Raw genomic sequence first — 17809 nt, 5'->3', positions numbered from 1 at the left:
ATTCTTCCATGCTGTCATATGGAGATGGGCGATATAGCACCAAGGGCTGTGCCAGTCAACTCTGGCCATGTTGCCGTTGTCACCAGTCCCGCGTCCTGGGAGGGGAACCAGAGTGGGTGTGTCTGACTCCCAGCTAGCTGAGGGTGTCACTCTAGGCTAGGCTAACAGACGGTCAAGCATTGCACAGCAATAGAGGGGGCACTAGACTAGAAAAGGCTAGGTGTGGTGTGTCTTGTTGAGTCACTGTCAATGTTCAAGTCTAGTTTGAGTTGCTTTGTGCACTGACGTTTGCACATAAGTGGAAACTTTAACCAAGCTCTGCATTGCACTTACCAAACAATTTGATACATATTGTAATTTGTACATATGTTTTAATTTAGGATAATGGCATTTAGATAATGCAATAAGACTCCTGTTCTCTCTGTGGATTAATATGTTTTGTGTTTGTCTCTTTAAAAAGCCAAGGCATCTCATATTGCTGTAACAGAACCCCACATGGCATGTCTGCTCATTTACACTGTTGGCTACAAATGTGGACGTCGAATGAAACATCTGAACGGTACAATTGAGTTTTATGTTAATTTAGGCAGAGTAGGATGGATTGCTCACAATTTGTTAATTAACGGCCAAATTTGATGCATACACCTTTAAAAAAAAAAGAAAAAAAATTAGCTGTTTTCACCACAAAGTCTTGTAATCACTAGACAGGACATCTTCCACTTTACCCTTGTGCTCTAAACTTGATGTGTTTATAAAATGATTGCGGAAACTTACTACAGACGAGAACTTTAATGACCTTTGCCTTGCAAATTGGTCAGGGTGTCACTGGTGAAACCTTTAGTTTGTTGCAGAGTGTTTGCATCCCCATATGAAGTACTTTCCTTTCAGTTTCTGGTTTATTTTGAAATGGAAAACACAAACAACCCAAGCAAATATCTGCAAATGTCATTTTATTTTAGAAAGATGTGAATGACTTTTTTTGTATTTATGATTATAATTTGTATTGTTATGTTTGCTAATTCTGTTGTCTGTCTGTCATACTAGATTTTGTTAATCACTCAACGGCCGCAGCACGAATCACGCAGGCGTAATTATGTGCTGCTGCCATGATTCATCCAGCATCCATGTTATCTACAATGTCATGATTTCTGAGGTGTACACTAACTGCTACTTTAATGAGTTTTGGAGAGACGCTGATGAAAATCTGCAAACGTGAATCTGCAAAAAAGAAGGGATGTTAAAATTGAGTTTGTACGCATTTTTCTTATGGCCTAACCAATGTCATGTTTTTGCCACCACTCTCACCAAAGTGCTTGTTCAAAGAAAGCAGATGGATGACTAACACCTGGTCTGCAATGGACTGCCACTCTAATGTTTGTGACTGAAAGAAAAATCCTTTGAAACTGATGTCAATGTTAGCCAAATGACCACTCTGCTTCTTTTACATTTCCCATTGTGTGTCTGGAGTAAGGTGACGATCTTGAATTTTATATCCTGTGGATTAATACTGGAAGTACAAGATAACCTTAGGTGTAGAAACGGTAGCTTTTCACATTTTATCATGTTTTGATTGAAGACATTTTACATACATTTTAGTCAGTTTGTGTGGTGCAGTTGTACCCAGTTTAAAATAAATGCCTGCCTTAAAAGGTACCGTCTGCTGTTATGTGGCTCTTGTTTTGTCCGTCCATGCAATGCAGAAGTGCGACAAAATGAATGAATGCAAGTTTACTCCAAAATACTTGTATTTGCATTCTAAAGACAGTCTTAAGCATAGACAAACAACTGAAAACTAATCACAATCAAGGATTTATACTTGACAGGATTCCCATTCATTAACCTTCCCTTGGCAGAGGCACGGTGTGATACCAGTAATTCTCTGAGGCAGAAACTATTTAAAATGAGTGTTGGCAGCTGCGGTGTGTGCTGTTAAATGTCTGTAGTATGGGCAGCAGTACGGTAATAATATTGTAGTATGAACATGCTGCCAGCTTAGTGCCCTGGAAGCCATACAGGTAATATTTATGTGTCAGAAAAGATATGTCACACTGTCCTCAACCTCTAAACTTCGTATCTTAACACTTGCTCATCGTGTCAAATACTTGCCTCCAATTTAAACCTCTTAATGAAGAACAAGACATTAACCTGACATGGACCTTGGCCTGGTTTGGGTGTTTTTTGTCCTCAGACCACACTGTAAATAGAAAAAGCACCAGTTTCATTGTAGGAAAGGGGCTGATATGCATAAATGTGAAATTAAACTGCCAAAATAGTACACACTGATGGGAATGTGATATACAGTCAGCGTCATCTGCAATACAAGGCTGCTTAACAGCAGATGCACCCATACTGTGTAATCCTTGTAACAACCATGACTGTATATGCATACGATGTGCATTACTCCCTGATATTGTCATTAATGCATATCAACCCAGAACTATTATAGTCCATTATATTCTTGGATTCCAAGCATGCCTAAAAAGAAGTAATTTCCATTAAGCACAGTGAGCTTTCTGCAAGCATTCAGGTGAAACAGAGGAAGCATTAGCTGACAGAAATTAATAGTAAAAATAAAAAAACAATGATACATGATTTCAGTAATGTTGTCAATGGGGTCATGACAAAATACTCAAGGAAGGGTGGACGAACGTTTGGACTCTTGTACTTCCTGCTCATCCATGTGTCAACTTGCGATGAGACGCGTTCACTTGTCGGAGGTGCGGATGTAGACCAGAGAGGACAGCAGCAGGAGCTCTGGTGGCTTGTGTAACAGGATCAGATTGTCACTCCTCAGGCCGTCATAGTGCATCCAGCAGCCGTCTATCTGGAAGGCTGCAGAGTAGTGGTGCTCCTCCTTGTTGAAGAGTGTGGCGCCCTCCAGTGAGTACCTGTGGAGAGAAGAGTTATTTAATGCCATTTTCTGAACAGGAAACCCAAAACGGGAGCATATTTGGGACAAAGGGAGGCAGAAATAACTGAAATCAAAAACTGAGAAACAAATTAAACACATAAATGTATGGAAATTAAAAAATAAAATGGAATACCGCAGTTCAATTTGATCTGTTATTGCTGAGATTACCAACACAGTCTCAGTTAATTTTGATGTCAAAACATTAAAATCCAAACAAAATAAGGAATATATTCTCAGATATTATTAAAAAATGTTTAATGACATGCTTCATGCAAGAACCCTGTATTATGGTTTTAACCTGCCTTTTATGCCTTACTACTGTCGTTCATCATCTTTATATCTGCTTAATTGTTGGAGACATGGTCATGTGCCATATTGTGGGTCAGCGCAGTTGCTTCCGGCTGTGAGGCCACAATGTCTTGTGTCTGTGAAAGACACTGTGCAAGCTCCATACCTGTGCTGGCAGAGAGCCAGGTGGTAAGGAACATAGGACAGATCCTCTGACTTCCACTGCTGCATGTTGAGAATGACAAAGGGTGGGGGTCCGTGGCAGAAAACCCTCTGAGAGAACTCCCTTAGGCCATCACACCTGTAAAAAGATAATTAGTCAAGGGAGTGGAGTAAGACTGAACCCAATCAGGAAATGAAGAACGTCCTCTCACCCCAGCTGTGAGCAGAGTACGAGCCTGGGGCTGAAGAACTCGTCCACGGCCGACTGAATGGGGTCTCTGTGGGGCAGCTCATGAGGAGGGCTGGAGGGGAAATGTCAGAGTGAAACTTGGAGAAATGGGAAGCACTTAAAGTGTCCAAAAACACTCTGTTAATGAGGGATTTGTGAAAGGAAAATACCTCCAACGAGACAAAGAAGATTTGTGGATTAACATGCTTACACGTGATGTTCTAAGTCCTGTCACACAGTCTCTGCTAATGTTAATGAGGTGGATCGGGTTTTCAGAGTCAGGATGTTGCACTGGCTTTGTACAGTATACCTGATGCTGATTGTGGTCTTGATGAACTCCTGGAAGCGGGTCGGGCAGCTCCAGTTGGTGCACAGGCTCTCCTGCATGGTGGACATGAGGTCCTCCAGGTTCTCTGTGAAGTTCTCGTGCTCGTTCCCAAACAGATCGATCTCCAGCGCTGCCCGGTGGATCTCAGAGCGGTACTGTCTCCGAGACATCCTGTCCCAGATCCACAGCATCTTTACCGTGGTGTAGTCACAGGAGTCCATCAGGTAGAGGAAATGCTCCACAAACTGCTTGCCCAGGAAGACCGCCAGCTCCCTGGGAAAGCCCTGGTTGTCCCGCAGAATCACGTACAGGATCATGAGAAAGCCATCAATGGTGCAGGTGTTCTTTAGATTGATCTTGACGTACAGGGGGGTGCACGATACGGCCTTCCGTCCAGCTTTGATGGTGAAGACGCCACCCCAAGGGAGCACGGGCCTCCAAAAGGAGCGGTCCTCTTCATCGCTGTTGTTGATGGAGGCACGAATTTCTTCAAATAGAGTCTTAGACCTAAGGAGACGTATGGGTTAGCACAGGACTGGGGGTCGGTTTGAATGTGGGTGAGGTGTAGTTTGCTGCACGGATGGAGTGAGAGACGGCGGCTTCACCACCAGCGTCTACAGCGGAGGCTTTGCATACAAGTATATATGAGTTAGCTTAGAAGAACAAAATAAGACACGCAATGCCGAGTTACGCCCAGTTCCCTGTCTCCAGAGAATAGACAGAGCCTAAGCGCCTGCTAGCTTAACAAATTAGCAGCTGCTATCAACTTACCTTTCGAAGTGGAGGCTGCTGTCAGTGTTTGAAATTAGCGTTTGCAGGTCTTCGGTGTCGCTCAAACTACAGAATCCACTCTCCATAGTTCTCTGTATTTCTTCATCTTACATCGGACTTAAAGCCAGATAATTAAGCACTGTTTTTTCTAGCACTTTCTGGTGAACGTCTGAATAATGACACTTTAGGAAGTATCAGAACAATCTCGATCAAGCATGAAGTTGGGCCCATATAAACATTTCTGTGCGTTTTTTTTACGGCTATTCTTGCTAAACGGTGTGTAAATATAGTGCTGCCCTCTGCTGGTTCTCGGTGTAATCAAATTTTCCGAAGTCCCGCCCATCCCTCCACCCTCTCGTGGGTGGTGGCATGGCAGAACTGGGGATGCTATTGGTTTTGAGGTTCCCCTAAGGACATGATTGGCTATCAGCGCTGACAGTTAAATCACTATCCCCGCCCTTGTTGGTCGTCATGCCCACTCCCGATGCTCCGTTCTACGTTATTCCTGAAAGTTTATACGCTGATTTTCAGCGCAAGTAGTGTGTTTGTAAATGGGCTCTACGCCACCATCTTTGACTCCGACGCTTTCTCACTAAACTTAAGTTTTAGGGACTCACCGCTGTCCGCTTCTTCTGAGGCAGTGAGTGTACAGGCGACACCTGAGGACAGAGACCACCGGGACCAAAAAGATGTCAGCTCAAATCATCAGTGGGAAAGAGGTTTCAGCGTAAGTTTCATATTTTATCAAGCGCCTTTATCAGTGTACAGATAGCGAATTATGTGTAACCAGCATGAGGAAGCATGCTTGTGTACTGAGCTAACAAGGCAGCTAACTAGCCACCTGAGTTACAGTTACTTCATAACGTCACTTGAGTCACAAACAACTTTTGTGCACGATCCCCGCCGTTATGCACATTTTGCATGCAGCTGTTATTATTACTATTTTTTCAAGAAACTGGTCTTGTCTGTGTTGGCAGCAGAAAGTAGTTTAGTTTGAACTGGTTGAACTTGACGCTGCCCACGTGAATGAAGTGTTCCAGCAGTATATTGTGCATAACAAGATGAGAAATCACAGCGGACCCTGTGTCAGGTTGCATGAAATCTCTCTCCTGACAGTTATATAGATCAGTCTGACTGTGTTCACACTAAATGTGCTGACGTGTGACTGTTTCTTACTTGGTGGCAAACCATAATTTTTTTTTGAAAACTCTGGAATGAATGATCGCAAATCGTGCAGCATTATGTAACAATCAGCGGTGGTGTGATATGATCTTTGCCCTGTTGGTCGAGGGTCCTCGGGTGGTGAGGCTGGCAAACATCACTCTTAAAACATACTATTACAAAACTGTACATTTGTCACTTTTTTTTATTTGTGTACACACGGGCACACACACACACACAAAGACCCCATTTTGTGTTTAATAGTTCAAAGTTTGACTGAATACAAAAAGTGGTTATTACCAAAAGGTTGGACAAATATATTTGGCAAAGAGTCAACAAAGTGCACAATACTTTGTTGCATGTGCTTGTCACAAGACGTAACAGCCTGCACCCTGTTAACTGCCCCTCACCATACTCATTAGTTCAATTAGTGTATGCAGCTCAAACAGCCTCTCCACAGATCTGCCATACTTCCAGTAAGAGCCTTTACATTCGTTATCTCTGAAGACTGACAAAGGCTAGCACACCATTGACTGGTCAGGACGAGTGACCTTTATGGACAGAGGTTTATTGATGAGATTGTCTCTGCCGGTCAGGAAATCTACTTTTCTACAATCCTTAATCAAAACAGCACTGTGTAGTGGATGAGTGTCGTTTGTTTATAGGAATACAGCCCTAGTTGATCAGTGACCAGGAATAAAGATATCCCAACATGCTGTTTTATCATCTGTCATTGTGATGAGGATCGTTACGACTGTTCCCGCGAGTGAATAAATGAAAAAAACAGCGTAGTGCAGGTCATATGTCGAATAATGTGTAAGAAAGTTTTGATATTAGGTCTGTGTTTTATGCACTATATCGATTTAAAAATTAAAAATATGTATTGTCTTTAGAAAGGCGAAGAAATCACTGCCTTTGGGATGCTGATATTTTGATTGGGGCTCGAAAGTTTTAAGGCTATCAGACCAGAGCCTTTAGTTTAATCTGTTACAATACAAAACACTAATCTTGCAAAGCCGCCACTTGCAAAACTGTCTGAGGTTAACTGAAATGTAGAACAAACTGGTATCACCTCATTGTGTCCTAAATCCGTAATCGATCGGAATCACATGGTGTATTCCATCATCGCTGCCAATGAAGTTCATGTGATGCACAAAGACGCCGTGCTTTAAAGAGGACTGTCAGCCTACCCTTAGAGCTTTCTGAGTAACAGTTTTTCTTTTTGTACACAGATGAGATGAGATCAATCAAGCTGAGATTGGTTGTGTGATTGTATGAACAGAATACCAAAAAAAAAAAAATGCAGTCAGCACTAGCTTTGTTTATAGAGACACAACAGATCTTCAAATAGATTTTACCCGCTGTGAGTTAAAGTCCAGTAACTTTATGTCTCTCAGTCTGTCTTGTCTTTGAATGGTTGATTGACTTTGCCTATCTAGGGGTTATGGGAACAGACAAGCTGTAACTGCTATAAAATGTGTCAAAGATAAGAATCTCATCGTCCCAAACGGACTCTCTGATGACCTGGGTTGGCATGTGCAGTCAAGATAGATGGCTGTGAATTGGAAAATCATACCGATTTTACAAGGAGATAGTCACATGACACGTATTTGGGCACAACATCTGTAACCATTCCAAGGGAAGGGAATGGGCTGGGCCCGTAGCTTCTGTATGATATGGTCCTATCCGTTTCCTTTAGAAGTGTACACCTGTCACTGCATAGAGATTAAACATGGAGTGGGTTTTCATCCTGTTGTCTTGTCTTCTCAGGCAGGTGAGGGAGCGCCTGAAGAAGGATGTGGAGCAGATGAAGCTCCAGGACCCCAACTTCAGACCCGGTCTAGTGGTTTTACAGGTAATTGTACGACGGGAACTTTTTCTGGTAGTATTTGTAACATTTATGGACATGTTTGCTAATTTTCTTAGTCGTGGCCATCCCTTGCAGATGGTCAGCAGGTAAGGATTTTGGTCATGTGCATGTGTGCCTCTGCATTCATACAGAGAGTATAAATGCGTTCTACTTGTAGATGGACACATTTATGCAAGTGCCCTGTGATCAAAACATATGCATCAGTATGATAGAAGGCCTGTTCCTTCATATGTGTCTTTGCAGGTTGGAGACCGTGATGATTCAAACCTGTACATCAGCATGAAGCTAAAGGCAGCAGCAGAGGTAAAAAGATCATTTTTTGACATACAGTATGTACACAACACTTCGACTGTACACTGTTTAAAATCAGTCCTAACATCTAGCCTGATCTATTGCTTCATGTGCACAGATTGGAATAAATGCCACACACATGAGACTTCCCAAGACTGCAACAGAGGAGGAGGTGAGAATGGATTTGAAGTATTTGATTGTATACAGATGAATTTCAATGCAGTAAGACAGGGCTAAAGTTTGGGATTTGTGGTGCTGCTGGTGCCAAAACGGCAACAAGGATTGTAAGGTCCACACAGTAAGTGATAAACTGAAAGTAGCTGAGAGTGTAAAGGCTGTCTGTGTGTCTGTAGGTTCTTCACAGCATCAAAGAGGTGAACGAGAACTCTTCTGTCCATGGCCTCATCGTGCAGCTGCCTTTGGACTCGATCCACAAGATGGACACAGAGAAGATCACCAACGCTGTGGCTCCAGAGAAGGATGTTGACGGGTAGGCACAGACATTAACTAAAGATCAGAGACCTTACCCCTCTTTAGCTGAGGTGTTTCAAAATCCCACTTGGATCATTTGAATTTTTAGACATCTTTAATTTGCAATGTTGACTTTGTTCTGGTCCATTTACAGACTGACCAGCATCAATGCAGGGAAGCTGTCTCGCGGGGACCTGGGCGACTGCTTTATCCCCTGCACGCCAAACGGCTGCATGGAGTTAATCAGACAGACCGGTAAATGCACCAATTTACACCCTAAAACATCTGTTGCTAAGTAAGAAAGCATCCGTGCTGTGGAAATAAATGACAGGGAATTGAATGAGGTCAGAATATACCGATGGATTGACCGCTTCTCTCCAGGTGTGTCCGTGGCAGGGAAGAGAGCGGTAGTGATTGGCCGCAGTAAGATTGTGGGTGCACCGATGCATGACCTGCTGCTGTGGAACCACGCCACCGTCACCACCTGCCACTCGAAAACTGCTGATCTCCCTGGAGAGGTACAACAGTAACGCCTAGCCACTGATGTTTTCTTGTAGTTCTTGTGTATGGGATGATTTTAAACGTACTCAGTGACACAAACGGCTTTCTGCATGTCTCTGCAGGGGTGATACAGTGCTTAGCAGAAAAGGCAGCTACCCAAATTCAAGTCTGACGTGTTGGTTTAATCTGTGCTCATTTTTGTCCAAAGACACATGGACATTGACAGTTTTTAAAAGGGACTTGCAAATGAAAGTTTTTCACAGCATCTTCACCTTAACTGTTTAACCTTCCATGAAACTCTATAAACAAGATCTTTAAAAGATCTCTGCTGCCACCTTGTGGCATAAGAAATAACATGTTTTTCCAGATGTTGAAATTTCTATTAACTCTCATAAAATGAACGTCTACCAAGCCTACCATCATTGTTGCACATGTTGTTTCTTATTCATGAGACGCTCACTAATGTCCACCTCTGTTTTTGTCCAGGTGGGCAAAGCAGACATCCTGGTTGTCGGCATCGGCAAAGCAGAAATGGTGAAAGGAGAGTGGATCAAGAAGGGAGCAGTGGTCATCGACTGTGGCATCAACCACATTCCAGGTTGGACTCTGCATTCCTGACTCTGCTTCTCAGTCCACTTCAGAAGTGAATCAGTACAGCTCGAGGTAATTTTTAGGGTATTTACCTCAGAGTATCTCTCTGTCTCTTCCAGATGACACGAAACCAAGTGGGAAGCGGGTGGTGGGTGATGTCCAGTATGCCTCAGCCAAGGAACAGGCCGGCTTCATCACCCCTGTGCCCGGTGGAGTGGGACCCATGACTGTGGCCATGCTGATGGCGGTAAGGTCCATCTGAAGAGTGAATCCTGCTTGTTCTGTATGTCATATCAGACCAGCAGTGGTTTTGTTACAGTTTGCCACAAAGCTGCAGCAATTGCATTTTTATTGCAGCTAAATGACCTGCCATTCTCTTCCTTTCATTGCTAGCATACTTATTACGTGAGAGCCCAGTATATGAGGTTGTTAAACAACAAAATGACTGTGTGTGTGTGTCTGCACATGTAGAACACAGTGTTGAGTGCAAAGCGTTTCCTGGAGAGCCATCAGCCAGGAAAGTGGAACATTTCTTATACCAAACTCAACCTCCAGAAGCCCGTGCCAAGGTTTGTCTGCTTACCTTCCGTTTGCATTCATCATGTGTTCTGTTAACTTTCAACAGTTTCATTCACTGCCTCAGCCGTTGCCGTTTTCCTCCTTTGCACAGATGATGAAAGTAATTCTGTGTGTTACCTTTATACCTCCCAACAGTGACATTGTGATTTCTCGCTCCTGTGTGCCCAAGCCCATCGACCATCTAGCAAGAGAGGTGGGCCTGCTCTCCGATGAGGTGGAGCTCTATGGCAAGACTAAGGCCAAGGTCCAGCTGAATATCATCAAACGCCTGCAGGCCCAGCCAGACGGCAAATATGTGGTGGTCACTGGGTATGCTGGCAGCACTTATATCTGCTGTACTGTACTGTACTGTTTGCCCTGTAGGACTATAGGATTTCTGTCTGGGGGGAAAACATATCAAGTCTTTTATAATTTAAATCTCAGTTTGCACATTTTTTCTGATCGGCCAGTAGCAGGTGGAGTTATGCTGTTAGATGTTGCAGTATATGCTGCCATCAGAACCTCTACCTTTGTTTTTTACATATCATCCAGCACAGTTCCTGCTCCATCAGGCCATGCAGCAGAAATTAAAATAGCAAAAGATCCTTTTTTTAATGTGCACCCCTCACCACATATTCCACTGACGTTGCTCATATTGATTTGTCTACTAAGCAACATTTAATGTAATTTAGTACGTGTTAATTTCTGGCCCTGCTGATGAAGATTTTCTGTCTGCAGCATTACCCCCACCCCTCTGGGTGAAGGAAAGAGCACCACCACCATCGGCCTGGTCCAGGCCCTGGGAGCCCACATGAATGTCAATGTGTTCGCTTGTGTCCGACAGCCCTCTCAGGGACCCACCTTTGGCATTAAAGGTGAACTTTGGAATAATACTCATTCTTTGCACTTTGCACATGTTGTTGAAATGTACATTTTTAAGTCCTATGCTGGTGTGTGAAGCTGTAGTTTTGTCTTCTGTCTGCAGGTGGTGCCGCAGGAGGAGGTTACTCTCAAGTCATTCCTATGGAAGAGGTACTACACTGCTGTTTCGAGTTAGAAGCTATGCTGCCTGTATAAAACTACAAAGGCAAGAGCGGATTGAATTAATGAGTCTGTTCATTTCAGTTCAACCTCCATCTCACCGGTGACATTCACGCCATCACCGCAGCCAACAACTTGGTTGCTGCTGCCATCGATGCTCGCATGTTCCACGAGTCTACACAATCTGACAAGGTGGGAATTTTGTTTTTATCAGTGCTACATAAAAACTACATGTTTTGTAAGTTCATTACTTGATTATGACTATTACCTTTCTCTCTGTGTGCGTACTCAGGCTCTGTATAACCGCTTGGTCCCACTCAGCGGGGGACAGAGGAAGTTCTCCCCCATTCAGATCAACAGACTGAGAGTAAGAGACCGTGTCAGAGACTCGTAGGTTTTAACGTAACTCGCAGTCTGGGGAATGGCGAACATCTGATGTTTGAATTTTCTGTATTTGTTTAGAAACTGGGCATAGAGAAGACTGACCCCTCCACTCTGACTGAAGAAGAGATCACCCGCTTTGCCCGCCTGGACATAGACCCGAGTTCTGTCACCTGGCAGAGAGGTATGAACACCTGAGACGCCTCTTAATCCTCGCGCCTCTTACATTGTCTGCCTCATTAAATCTGCTGTATGTACTGTACATATATAAGTAAGCAGACTTTGTGTTCATCTAATAAACTGCTCATGTGGTCCTTTGTGTGTTATTTCAGTGTTGGACACCAATGATCGATTCCTGAGGAAGATCACGATCGGCCAGTCGCCTACTGAAAAGGGATACACCAGAGAGGTAAAGAGACAGATCCAGTAAAAGTCACCATGTGCATTATTAGGAAATGCCTTTGGCTCCGCCCAGTGGTTCAGAATAATATCAATAATATCAGAAATGGTCCCCAAGGATGAAAATGATCTAAAATCATTCTCTCCATCCTCCAGGCCCAGTTTGACATCACCGTGGCCAGTGAAATCATGGCGGTGCTCGCCCTCACCAGCAGCCTGGAGGACATGCGTCAGCGTCTGGCCAAGATGGTTGTGGCCACCAGCCGCAGCGGTCAACCCATCACCACCGAGGACCTGGTCAGTGGTCTGGGGTCTCCTTCGTGACAGAACAGTCGATATAAGCATTGCTGAAATGCCGCTCCTATAATCTGCTGTCTCTCCCTGCAGGGTGTGAGTGGTGCTCTGACTGTGCTTATGAAAGATGCCATCAAGCCAAATCTGATGCAGACCCTGGAGGTGGGTGAAACACACATGCTAACCTGTATAGTTCCACTGAAACATGCTTCCTAAACCATAAAAGTGTGACTTTAATCAGTGTGATCTTTAACGAGGTTACGAACGTGTGTTTACAGTTTCAGACTCAAAGAAAAATCTCACAAGCCTTGACAGTTCAGTCCTTTGACTTCTGGCGGTTGTTGTCGGTTTCTCGCTTTATTTCCTAATGATCCAAACCTACCCCTGTGCCAGAGGGATGATTTGCCTTGAGCTACAGGTTTTGTGTCACATGTGAGTCTTCTGAATCTGCAGGGAAACCCCGTGTTTGTCCACGCTGGCCCGTTTGCTAACATCGCCCATGGTAACTCCTCCATCCTGGCTGATAAAATAGCTTTGAAGCTGGTTGGACCTGAGGGCTTTGTCGGTAAGCAGAGCTGAGAAACATCATCAATGTTCACATTTTCAGGCCTGATCTGGTACTGCAGTGTTTCAGTATGCAGTTTTTTCTTGTATTGATAGTACAAATTATATAGTAGATATAAAATACTACTACTACTATATTGCTCAGGATTACAGCTGTGATTCTGTGACTATTCTCTTTGTCTCAACCCCTGTTGATTGTGCCCAACAGTGACGGAGGCGGGCTTTGGCGCTGACATCGGCATGGAGAAGTTCTTCAACATCAAGTGCCGCTACTCAGGCCTGAGACCCCACGTGGTGGTGCTGGTGGCCACTGTCCGAGCGCTGAAGATGCACGGAGGAGGACCAACAGTGAGCTTGTTTGAGTGTTCCTCAGCATCCTAAGAGCAAGATGATTGCTTTAGTGACCCCCCATCACACTGCTGGGACTGGAATCACATATCCTGCTGTGTGGATGTCACAGAGCAACAGCTCATTCACATTCTCACTTCGTCAGTCACACGGTTGTCATCAGCGTGATAATCTTTCAGAAAACAGCTGAAGGAAATGCATTCAAATCTGTCAAGTTTCTGCTGTATAAATTCATGGTGGGATCATTTCAGTTCACGACATCACTTTACTTGTTTTTCGTTCAGGTCACTGCTGGGATGCCTCTGCCTAAGGAATACATTGACGAGGTAATGCATAACGCTGGTTGTTCAACATTGTGTATGTATTAGTTTGTACAGAGTGCTTCAGACAAATCACTAGCAGTTAACACCTTTTATAAGCATCAACATTATTTGGACTGAGAATTGCTGGTCTTAAATACCTTCTCATAGCTTATTTATGTGTACCTGCGTGTAGAACCTTGAGCTGCTGGAGAAGGGCTGCAGCAACATGAAGAAGCAGATAGAGAATGCACAGCACTTCGGCGTGCCGGTGGTGGTGGCTGTCAATGCTTTCAAGTAAGTAATGGATGACGACACAGTAGGAAAAGGACTCAGATGGTCTGTACAACCACAAACATACAGAGATTTTTATTTTACTTAAAGCTTCTTGTTTTGTTTCATTCTTAAGAGCCTGTCTGTTTCCGTCTTTTCCTATTGGCTGGAAGCTCCTGTGTGTCTTTATCTCTAACACCTTTTGTCGCTGTGGCCCATCCTGCAGGACGGACACGGAGGCTGAACTGGACTTGGTATGCAGGGTGGCCAAAGCTGCTGGAGCCTTCGACGCCGTGCGCTGCTCCCATTGGGCTGAGGGTGGAGCCGGTGCGGTGGCCCTGGGTCAGGCTGTCCAGAGGGCCTCTGAGGCCCCCAGCAACTTCAAGTTCCTCTATGATTTGGAGGTATTGGCCATCACATATTCTGTTTTTCTTGTTGCATTTCACTAGGTTGGTGGAGGTTCAGTAAGTGAAAGAAAACTTTTTTAACATTTGCTTCATCTGTAAAGGGAAATAAAGATCTGCCACACTGAAGATAAAAATAACGTCCCACCCGCTAATCCTCTTGCACATGCATCAAGTGTCTCAGTCAAAATAAAGAAAATAAAAAATAGCCTCATATATTTGGGTCCTAAACTCAAGCAAGCTCTGAAAATGTGCTAATTTTGTCTGGTTGGCATTAGTGGGCCAAAATATCAACTGAAGGACTGCACTGACGGTAATGTGTATATTTCTACTTTCTGTCTAGCTCCCCATTACTGATAAGATTCGAATAATCGCCCAGAAGATCTACGGAGCGGACGATATTGAGCTCCTCCCAGAGGCTCAACACAAGGTGGAGCTCTACACCAAACAGGTGAGGGTGTGTCCTTGTCAATCAGCTTCTTTCGTCTGTCTTGTTGGGCCTGTTTGTTGGCTTCTGCAGTTGGTCTTAACGATCATAATTGGATGGAGAATACCTGAATCGACCTTTTGTAAAAGATCTAATACGTTTTCTTTGCTCTCCCTTCTTTCCTCAGGGTTTCGGCAATCTTCCAATCTGCATGGCGAAGACTCACCTGTCGCTTTCTCACGAGGCAGACAAGAAGGGTGTGCCCACTGGGTTCGTCCTGCCAATCAGAGACATCCGAGCCAGCGCGGGCTCTGGCTTTCTGTTCCCGCTGGTTGGCACGGTAAGCGCTCATTTATGTCGAGCAGGCGACGCCTTTCCTTTCCGCAGTTTTGGAGGAGATTCACGCCGGTGACTCCTCGCTGCTTTGCACCCACAAACTACATTACAGTGTCCACACCTTAATTTTCTTCATTCCTCTGTTGAGTACTATCCAGCCAATCAATAAAAAAACAAAGCCTGTCACGCAACACTCATCTCTCTTTTCATTCAAATAAGAACTCACAACATATAAACGTATAATCCAGAAATAATTTCATACAGAAAAACTTCAAAGAAATATATGTCAGTATTACCCAGGCCTCAAGAAGACGTCTTCAGAGCTCTAATTTTTGATGGCTCTGTACAAGAGTTGGTATATTCCACCAATGATGAAAGAGCCTCCGTGTCATCACTTGAAATTCCTCATGCGTCTGTACCGGAGTTGTTTGTGCCTGTTTGCTCAGCTTTGTCCAAAGGCTTCATTACATGCGTGTACAAAATATCACTTCATGAATCCACCTGCTTTCTCTTGCTGTTCCTCCCAGATGCCTACGATCCCCGGTCTGCCCACCAGGCCTTGTTTCTATGACATCGACCTGGACCCTGAGACTGAACAGGTCAACGGCCTCTTTTGAAGCTTGGCTCTACACTGTATGACGGTATGACGCCCCCCCCACTGTATAGACATGGCCCAGCACCCCTCACTGAGCCTTAATAAAATGTGACAGACTACTAACTGGAAGCCTTGAGCTTGTCCACTGGTGCTGTTTCTTTTTCTTGTTTTTCCACTCAGACACTGACATCCGTGAATAACTGATTATCTTTACCCAGAAGGCTGCCGATTGGTTAATCAAGACGCTTAGTCACAGAACAGTTGATCCCCCTGAGATTGCCAGTCTGTGATGGACTTCATGCATTCATTACATTTGTTTCAGTTACATTGCTCACTGCACATAAACAAGCCCTGCTTGTGTTTTCCAATGACAATAATAAGCCTGTAAGTAGTATTAACTAGAGGTGTATAGTTTGTGAACGCAACACGAGCATCTCTTCCAGGCCACAGAATTCTGTGTGTCTTTAAATTTATTAAAAGACTCAACATAAAAATAATGATACCTTACAAAATGTTTTGTAATGTTTTTTAAATTATGTTTGAGCAATGTTGGGATTATTGCCTGTCCTCTATTGTGATTGAATATTTCTAAAACATTGCTGGAGCTTTGGCCACTGCTGTGAAACTGAGCTGTCATGACGGTGGACGATGGTAAATCCATCTTTCTGTCAGAAAAGGTGAAATAAAGTGTCCTTGATGGAAAACCGCACATCAACTCCAATCAACTAATTTTTAGTATTTGTTAATTCTATTCCACATTTGTTCCTCATTTTTGAATTATTATTGTACATCAGCCTTTCAGCACATCATCCAGAGGATGCCACCCCCACATCACTGCACAAGGATATGACTTACATGACTCATCTGTGAGTGATTAGTATAAATAATAGTTAATATTATAGATATTGTGCATCTCCAGACATTGAGCGTTGAGTGCTGATGCTCATGGTTCAACAGAAATGAAGGTGAGGCGATCACATGCTGGGAACTTTTTCTTTCACACAACCCAAATGTAAAACGAAGCCTGTGAAAACAGATCCAGCTCAATATCGCCAATTGTTTGATTGTTATTGTGGCTGTTCACTGGTGAGAGGGGTTGTTGATTTCTTCAATCCTGCAACACATCACATGATGTTAGAGCTGTGTTGAACGTCTGAGGTGCAGAGACACATGCAGTGTCAAAATGTACAACGTAAATATTTGGACGTCTTTCCTCAAGTGTGTGGTATTGGAAATGCCCTCAGGCTCCACTTATTTACAAAACATATGTCCTATCATAAATATTTACCAACAGATGAATCAGACAGCAGTGTTCAGAAAGGTCTAATCAGCTTTCTGACCAAATGAGGGCGACTCAGTGATGCACAGACTGTCAGCTGTGAAACAATAACAGATGGTGTCTCAATGTGACAAACTGCAAAATGGACATAATTTGTGTATTTTGATATTTGGGTGGAATTAATATGAAACAAATGCATTTCTACAAGCAGTTGAGGACCATGGATGATCTTAAATTAACTACAGTGTGTCAGTGACAGCAGCTCAAAGTGGGCGTAGTTCAGTTAAGAAAATGCTCAGGAATAAGCTGACCTGCTTTAAATCTGTTTTATTGGGAAAAATCGAGGATGAAAGCTGGAAACAGGAGCTTTGAGGTCAGTATCTCCTACAGAGCTTCAGAGTCACTCGACCTCCTTGATTCCTGAGGCTACAATGAAGGTGGACTGTATGCTGGTACGGTCTTTAACAGACACGCCACTGTTTGTAGCATCTAAGCCACAGGCGTGCGGATGGAAGTGAAAACAACAATCGACTCAATCAACTCATTGTTGAGTCACTACGACTGACACTGAGCAGTCAAACAAGTTATTGTGTTTGTGGTTGAACAGTTGTACATTTCGTCTTGAGAGGAGAGGCCTTGCTGTAGCTGAAATCAAAGCAGCATTTTCTCTTGGGAGGGTTGATGTTTAGAAAATTTCTTAGTCAACTGCTTATTACAAAATATTTATATACAATCTACATTTTGAAATATGCAACAGAGCACAGAACTGACAAAAGGATGGTCTTAAAGGAGCAGTCTGACATAATAACACTCATGTTTCTATGGCAATATGAAGCTACTGCAGCACTTAACTTAGCATAAATACTGGAAGCAGGGAGAAGCAACTCGCGTGGCTCTGTCCAAAGGTAACAAATTCTGCACCTCTAAAGCTAACTAACATGCTATATCTCATTTATTTAATAGAAAAGTACCAAACAGTTGCTCTACACTTTGATTTTTTTTTGTACCTAGATCAAATACGTGAGATGAACCATGTT

The 17809-nt window shown here is 43.6% G+C and overlaps 2 protein-coding genes across 2 annotated transcripts; one reads left to right on the top strand and one right to left on the bottom strand.

The window, feature by feature from the left end:
- Window positions 1-640: 640 nt before the first annotated feature.
- Window positions 641-4986, bottom strand: c15h14orf28 (chromosome 15 C14orf28 homolog). Its single transcript, XM_041953867.1, has 5 exons — window positions 4690-4986; window positions 3901-4425; window positions 3574-3663; window positions 3366-3500; window positions 641-2888 (listed from the first exon to the last, which is right to left on the bottom strand). Exons 1-5 carry the CDS (start codon window positions 4773-4775, stop codon window positions 2705-2707), a joined length of 1020 nt encoding a protein of 339 aa, XP_041809801.1. The 5' UTR covers window positions 4776-4986; the 3' UTR covers window positions 641-2704.
- Window positions 4987-5287: 301 nt separating this feature from the next.
- On the top strand, window positions 5288-16194 carry mthfd1b (methylenetetrahydrofolate dehydrogenase (NADP+ dependent) 1b). Its single transcript, XM_041953423.1, has 27 exons — window positions 5288-5416; window positions 7621-7705; window positions 7964-8023; window positions 8130-8183; window positions 8365-8501; window positions 8637-8737; window positions 8864-9000; window positions 9470-9581; window positions 9694-9821; window positions 10046-10143; window positions 10289-10462; window positions 10871-11007; window positions 11118-11164; window positions 11258-11365; window positions 11466-11540; window positions 11636-11738; window positions 11887-11963; window positions 12110-12250; window positions 12341-12409; window positions 12701-12812; window positions 13020-13159; window positions 13444-13485; window positions 13655-13755; window positions 13958-14135; window positions 14479-14586; window positions 14750-14902; window positions 15426-16194. Exons 1-27 carry the CDS (start codon window positions 5379-5381, stop codon window positions 15513-15515), a joined length of 2805 nt encoding a protein of 934 aa, XP_041809357.1. The 5' UTR covers window positions 5288-5378; the 3' UTR covers window positions 15516-16194.
- The last annotated feature ends 1615 nt before the right edge of the window (window positions 16195-17809 follow it).

Source organism: Chelmon rostratus, chromosome 15 (genome assembly GCF_017976325.1).
Source record: "Chelmon rostratus isolate fCheRos1 chromosome 15, fCheRos1.pri, whole genome shotgun sequence".
Classification (NCBI taxonomy): domain Eukaryota; kingdom Metazoa; phylum Chordata; class Actinopteri; order Chaetodontiformes; family Chaetodontidae; genus Chelmon; species Chelmon rostratus.
This window is presented reverse-complemented; position numbering and strand designations above follow the sequence as displayed.